The sequence below is a fragment of the Morone saxatilis genome, unplaced genomic scaffold (assembly GCF_004916995.1).
Source record: "Morone saxatilis isolate NCDOM2014 unplaced genomic scaffold, NCSU_SB_2.0 Contig7, whole genome shotgun sequence".
NCBI classification, from domain to species: domain Eukaryota; kingdom Metazoa; phylum Chordata; class Actinopteri; family Moronidae; genus Morone; species Morone saxatilis.
In genome coordinates this window covers 21,406,444-21,414,230 of record NW_023340246.1, presented here as the reverse complement: position 1 = coordinate 21,414,230, position 7,787 = coordinate 21,406,444, and the positions used below count along the sequence as shown (strand labels likewise).

The 7,787-nt window shown below is 36.7% G+C and overlaps 1 protein-coding gene across 1 annotated transcript in view; it reads right to left on the bottom strand.

Annotated features, from left to right (window-relative positions):
- The window catches only part of scara5 (scavenger receptor class A, member 5 (putative)), a gene marked incomplete in the record, with an annotated part of 96,412 nt that overhangs the window by 25,663 nt on the left and 62,962 nt on the right, over nucleotides 1-7,787 (bottom strand). Inside the window, 1 exon segment of the mRNA XM_035678497.1 lies at nucleotides 5,616-5,681. Coding sequence (XP_035534390.1) covers nucleotides 5,616-5,681 — 66 coding nt within the window.

Below are 7,787 nucleotides of genomic sequence, written 5' to 3'. Positions count from 1 at the left end.
GTATGGAGAGGAGTAAAAACACTAACAAACATGCATGAACACACGTATACTGTACATACATTTAAACAGTGCAGATACACCCAAACACAACCATAATGTGAACTGCTTTGTTTCTTTGCTGTACTTTGCTACTTTAAAGTATTGGTGTCACCGTGTAAAACATGGAACTGCTGTCTCTAAGACCAAGAATTTGAACAATTTTCTATCCGAATTTACAAGCTAATATGGAAGAGAACTCTTTGAAATCTAAAATAATAATAAATTGAAAAAAATGAAAATTTAAACACTTCAAAATCCATTTGCCGAGAAGGATTGTTGATATAATCAAAAGCGCCAAGACACCTACTAAATGGACCTTGTAATGAGATTATTTAGTCAGTCCAGTCAGAGTAGCGTTATTACCAGCAAATATGTTATACTGTGCTATTCTTACTGATGCATGAATGTGTAATAATCATTTTAAGGTTGTAACTAAGTTAAGTTGAGCCAATTTTTTCTATTTAAAGTTGAATTTACTGTATAACAGCATAACAGTTGGGTAGTAGGTTGGGATGAGAGGTATATATGTTATGTGTAAGATAAATGAATGTGATATGAATGCACGTGTCTTATGTTTTATGTCTTATGTTTGGTGAATGCGAATGTATTAATGTTTCATGTAATCCTGAGACCTTCCTGGGATTGTACACTATCCTGTACATCACAGTATTATTATATATGCTTGTTGGTAAGAGATTGTAAGCAAACCCCCACAGTTGAAGCATGAATTTAAATAAAGATAATTATACAAATAACTTGTGAAATTTTATATGTTCATCTTCAAATCTTAATGTGCAAAGTAACTATTAACCAAAGCTGTTAAAGTGCCTCATAATTGTATTAAAGTACAGTACTGGAGTAAATGTACTCAATCACAGACACACAAACACACCATAAAGCAGCAAAAGCAGTAAAAAAAAAAAAAAAAGACACTTTGACAGTAGCCTATAAGAAGACCGGCTTTTACTGAACAACTACTGAAAAAAAATATATAGTGCACATGCACAGGCGTAAAGTACATACAGTGTAATTTAAGCCTCAAGAGTACATACAGAGTCAGAAGACACAATACACACATTCAGTGATAATGTACAAAATGTGAAAAGGACACACTGTCAGATTTATACAAATGCAGCAGGCAGACAAACAGCAGAAACAGAATGTGAGCAGACCAGCAGAGCCCTTGTGATTGGCCTCAGGCTGTAATGGACATGAACAACCTCTGTGTTAACAGCAAAGAGGCCTGTTTTGATTTCTGAAACATTTAGTACAGAGTAGGCTTTTCTATTTTAAAATGGTTTCCAGTGAGCTGACTCATACTGGTCCTGGAACAGTTTCTGCAGCTTTATAAAGCACCAAACTGTAAGAATTTGATGAAATTCAAGACAAATACACACAATGCATGGAGCTGTGAGTGTGTGTGTGTGTGTGGGTGTGTGTGTGTGTGTCACCTCCAATCTCTCTTATAATCTGTCAACTGTCGAGTGAAAATTACACAACAGTTTGCAATTCCCCAAAAATGAAAAGCAAATGAGGTATTTGGTTACAAGATACACACACAGGAAGATGTCAGCTAATGTTTATAGAGAGATATTTAATGCCTTTATACTGAAAATCCAAACCTAAATGGGGCAGATTATGATATTCTTACCTGTGAAACATGGAAATACTCACAGGAAAACACCATTATGTGAATTGTTAATCTTTATTTGTACTGTGAGAACAAAAAAACAAATAAAAAGTACTTAATTGGGAATGTTTCTGTAAGTTAGTGTCACTTAAAGTTACTAGAAAAAGCTGCTTCGTCAAGAATATTCTTGTAGAGTTGAGAATTTAAACTGAAACATGGATGATTTTCCTCGATTTACGTGCAAGTTAGGCCGAATTAAAGACCCTCTTTGTTTTATTTCCTCCTTTTTCTTCCCTTTTACTGAATGTTTCACTGAAGAGACTCAAGAGTCATTTAACAGACCATCAATCCAGATAGAAGGAGCTGTTGTACTCAGATGAAATGTCTCTCCGACTCTTTCTCAATCTACAATCTGGGGTCCATTTGCTCTGATCCTGTCAGAGACATAACGTCCTGACACCCAACATGTGCAGACAAACTCGCACTTTTCCCACAGACCAAACATCAGTGGGTTTTTAGGTCACTTTGAGCTCATTCTAGTGATCATACAGGTATGCGCTTGTATGCTTTGAAGTGTAAAAAGATCCAAGTCACGCTTCAAACGATAAGTCAGCCACAGACGGTTAGTGACAGGGAAGTGCCCGACACAGAGATTTGATATGTCTGACAGCCAGCAGCATGTGGTCTCTCTCTTAGAAACCTCAAACATCCGCGGCTAATGGTGAACGATGTGAGGAGAGTGAAGGGCAGAAACAGCGTTCAGATCGTTCACAACGGAGAACCGCCGTGATGATGTAACAAAAGGTACACTGTAAAACCTGACGACAATTCAACTTAATTTGTATAAAGAAGCGTTTAAGTCAAGTTACAGATAAATTCTGTTCACACATTTTAAATAATTTTGGAGAAATGCTGCATATATGAATGAAACTTCAATTAACTGAATTGAATTTGTACAATTAACTTAATTTACCCACATTACTTCACAATAAATACTTGAGTTACTCAAATCAAATATCTTTTATGAGTTAAATCAGATTTTACAGTGAAGAACATTTGTGGTAAAGACATTTGGTTTTGGGGTCATTAATGTGTTTTTTCTTTCTGCCTGAATCCAGATTGTATGGTTCTGTGTGAGGTTTCAGTTTACCACCACAGGACATACACACAGACACGTAATGGGTTTCAAATCCTTTTGAAGTAGAACCGAAGCATGTGGTTCTTCATCGTGTGTTGGAAACCGTGAGATTACGCTGAAAAGAAAAGCAGATCTACGGATCCTTCAGGTGGGTCAGAGACGGCTGAGGCCCATAAAGTCATCAGCTCGTAAATACTTTGTTCTTTTATTGCCAACTGTTGGTTTTGGATCACAAGCTCTGATGTACATTATTATATATATAATACAGCTTGTATTATGCAGCAGTACTGTGCAGCATTTTACTAAAATATAACTACATTTATATAAATATTCTGTTTTATTTTACCCTGCTTCAAACATTTATATTAAAATTCAAGGGATCACCTCTTTAAATGTATGGAAGCCCATTTATGGCAGGATAAGACAAAAAATAATGAAAATTTAGGGATGATGATGATTTTCTTTTTCATCAAAGTTGAATGATCACTTAATTAGAGAGTAGAATCTAAAATAAAGTTAGATAGCAAAATAAAGTATAAAAGCCAATTTCAGGAAAATAAATGATGAAAAGTTAGGGAAGATGTAAAAAATTATAAAAAATGATCAAATACTAAGTAAAAATTGATCACAGAATCAGAGTCATAGAGTCTAAAATAGTTTATATGGAAGCCCATTTTCTACCAATGCAGATAAAAAATTAATAATGATGAAAGTCATAAATTGTGACTATAAGTTGAACGTATCCAATGCTAACTCATTATTTAGTTGTATATGTTGTCATATGTAGTTAGCCTCTCATGTCTTGCCATTACATTACACTACATACAGAGAAACAGCATCAGATGTAAAATAAACAGAGTAATACAATCTGCTGTCACCTAAAATGCCTCCTAACAACTCAGGATAAAGCTTCATATCTTAGTTCATAACCACGATTCTGAACATCTTATATTCAGGATTAATTTCTCTGACATTTATCTGTTTCTATCTTTCTTTGCGGTATCCTATCACAGTTGTTGTTCTTCTTTGTGTTGGCTACAGAAATGTGAATGAATCTTGGAAATAAACGGAATCATCACCCACAGTAGAGTTGTGAAAGCTGCAGGGAGTGAAGGCAGAGCTTTATTACTCCAATTCATAGTGTATATTATGTTTCTACATGTGTGCGGGTTGCAGAATTACAGTTTATTAAAGAATAAAGAGGATTACAACCCAAAGAATAAAACAATATTCTACTGTTGTTCATCTCAAACGGTTTAGTGGGAGACGAAGATGATGGAAAACATATAAAACGGTGTCACTGGAACTGAAACAGCGGTTTGTTTCAGTTCCAGTGACACTAATTAGAGGGCATATTACTGTAACAAGTTATTCCAACACGTTTTCCACAATGAAGTCTGTAAAAAAGTCAATTTTCTGTGTTGAATCTTTTAGCAGACCATGTTCACTTTTTATTGGATTAACTGATATCTGCGTGAATCTTACAGGCTTGAAGCTACTGCTGGCAGCAGAACATTAATGAACTCGCTCAACCAAAACAGACACAGGGCCTTTCTTACGGGATGTTGTTATTTTGGGGAATTTAAGTTAAATGTTCCAGATTTGCAATGTTTTGTTGTTATTTAAGGGGATCTCCAGCTCTATACTCTCAGTCTGACTCCACTAGAGTGGCTTCATTCTTCAAATCAGACTTATTTATCTTATACGGGCCCTTCATGTGGTGTGCTCTCCAGGGTACGACAGCTTCAATACCTTTAGCATGTATAATATCAATATTGGCTCTGAACTGGATGAATTTACTGTTTATCAGATCACTAATGAGACAAGAATTACATTGCAAAAGCACAAATTTTATAACTTTATTCTCAGATTTTAGTGAAACTGGAACAGATTTTATGGGGAAAATATTTTAAGTCCTGATGGAAGTAGCGCCTTAGCTATTTGTTGTTAGCGGTAAGCCACCCTTTTAGGTGACTCTGCCCCAAGTGGGAGCTCAGAGCAACCAGGAGAGCGTTGGTATTAACGTCTGACATTACAGGAGATTTAGAGCGGCGGTGGCTCGAGCTCCCAGTTAGCAGTTAGCTAATAGCAACAAGAAAAGCTATTATGTCCTTCAGTAAACTCTGTAAATCCCGGTGAGTTGAAGCAGGGAAAACAATTCACAATCGAAAAAGCCCTTCCTGCGAGACAAAAACTTTAAGAGTTACTCCTGAGCTGAACTGTTCTCTTGTTTTTATAAAGAAAAATGAATTCTGAGCTTTTTACGCACTCAGATTCATTTTACATATGTTCACCTCATTTATTATTTTTTCACATCATTATTTAACATCCAAATTTTACATTATAACATTTTATAAATGACAGAAACTAAGAAAAAGCATAATAGGAAATGTTCCTCATTTCTGCTGGTTCCCCTTAAAACCCCATTAAGGACCCTGGAGGACCCCAAACCCAGATAAATGGCTGAATAGTTGCTTAATGACCCGTCACTGAAAACATTTTCAATGCAAACCATGGAGGCTAACGACGTGCCTGGTGGATGTACATACATCAGTTTTAACCAGGACAGACTCTTTCGTGGGCAGATGAGAGGACGTCATACTAACCCTACTCACAGAGTTTTCACCCTAAAAACAGAAGCACTGGTCCTTTGTTCTCACGGCAGTGTGAATTATGATTATTGTCTCAGAAGCAACAGACATTATATAATTAGTGGACGATAGGTGAGGTCACAATAGTTTCACAGTTGCCGTTTCGTTGTTGTGGACTGAATACTGTCACTTCTTTACACTGTTTATCAGCTCTTACCTGTTTTCTCTCCTCGGTCTCCTCGATCGCCTTTCTCCCCCTTCAGCCCTCTTTCTCCTCTGTCACCTGAGGACGAAACAGACGAGAATACAAACTGAAAATCAATATATAAAACACTGAAGATAATATAATAGCACTGAAATATCACTTTAATAAAGTATGAGTCGCTCAGATTTTTTATTATTATTTGAGCAGAAAAAGCCTCTATATCAGTGATTCCCAAACATTTTTCCTTAAGAGACCCCTTTTCTATAATTTATTAAACTGACTCAGTGACATATTATATGGATATTACATATTATATTAAAAACTGTACAATGAATCCAAACAGTGAACTCAGTAACTGCAGGAATTTTGTGTAAAATGAGAGATTTGGATGAATTTTGAGCAGATTATTTCTTCTTTAGGGAACTTTTTATGCGATTCTCTGTCTGTATTATGTATTTTTTTTTAAATCATTTTTAATAATCATACAGACTTAATATGCTTCTTTTTGGACAGATTCAGTGTTTTCTTGTCTGCTCTATAACATAATGGCAGACAGGTTTCTCTGCAGGTTTCAGTAAAAAAAAACAACATATAATCATATCAAATTTGGATGATACTAATAATATATAGTTTTTAATTAAAGACTAACAATGGTCATAGACCTTGTTATCATCTGAACCGAACACTCACAACTAAAACTTACACATAGTACACAACCACACTATAGCTCTTATGGGGGCAGAAATGTGGGTGAAAATGAAATAACACACAGGAGCAGCTCAGGTTTACATTTTAAAACCCGTTCCTCTACCTCACACCCATTTCCTCTCCTTTGTACTCCTTTCAGTCCTGTAATCTTGCTTTATGATATGGGCATTAAATGTAAAATTAGAGGACACCCACCCTGCGCCTGCTGCTTAATTTACCCCTAAAAGTTGTGGTTAAACGTTGTTTTTTCTGCCTTGGAGTGGACAGATCTTAATTCTGGACTGAAATAAAAGTAGCAGTGTCAAGGTAAGGCAGTGTAGATGTTTGCATGTTGGAAACGTTAGCACACCGCTCAATCGATGGAAGTCTCATTTGTGGTTTCTGCAAAATTACGGCACATTTACGCACAACACCTCCCTCCGATCAGCAGCTTGGATACGACTATTTCTCATTTGTTTTCATTTCAAAATACGGTTCTGCTCCAAACTCCCAGCAATAACCTCCAAAAGCAGGAGAGGGTCTGTCTTCAGCGGCATTCGTGGCAAATTTTCAGCCCTGAGGTTTTGAAAAAACCACAAAGTCTGTTTTCGCCATGAAGCTATAAGAGGATCAGCCTCAAGTCGGCATTTATCCCACCTTTAATTTGACTCTTTTTTTCTCATCCAAGACCACAGCGTGGCTGCCAGCCCGAGGTGGCACTCAGTCCCACCTAGTGTGTGTGTCACTGTATGTGTGCGTCCATGTCTGAGTAGCTAACACCACACCCTGCCTGCGACGCCCTCAGCTGTCAGTCTCACCATCTCGACCACATCCTTAACAACAAAATAACATTGCAGGAAAAGCCCAAACACACTGTAAGCCGCTGATCCACAAGAGAGACAACAGATGCTTTTGATTTTAAAACTGCACAATTAATTTCGTATGCTGGCGGCCCTGAATGGTAGCAATATGTGAATGTCTGAAATTAAAGTAAAGCTTCACAAATTAACATTTTTAGCCACATTAGGCATGGATGGTAAAGTTGGTCTGCCGCTCCACCAGTTTTCAACTATTTTATTGGTGCAGGAGTCCTAAAAAATATGGTACTAACCAAGGTGGTGATGTGTCGAAGATATGGACATTATGTTGGCAATCTTCTGACTTTTCAATCAGTACTTTGTGTTCAGCGCTAATTAGCAAATACTGGCATGCTAAAAAGCTAAACAGTAGTATTTGTTAGCTCCCTAAAGAGCTGTGTTTGATACAGAATGCTATTGATTAAGACATTTTAAAGTTTTAGAGCTGTAATATGTAACATTTCTACATTAAAATGTCTGTAAACACTAGACCTGTACAAACCCTGCACAGAAATCCTTTTATTCAGGTAATGGTGCGTTTTATTGTAATATCCTCTTTGTGCCTGCGTCAGCGTTGTGGTTGTCTGCCAGAAGTCATACATTGACTGTTTGTCCAGTCTGAAGCCACATTTTTACCATC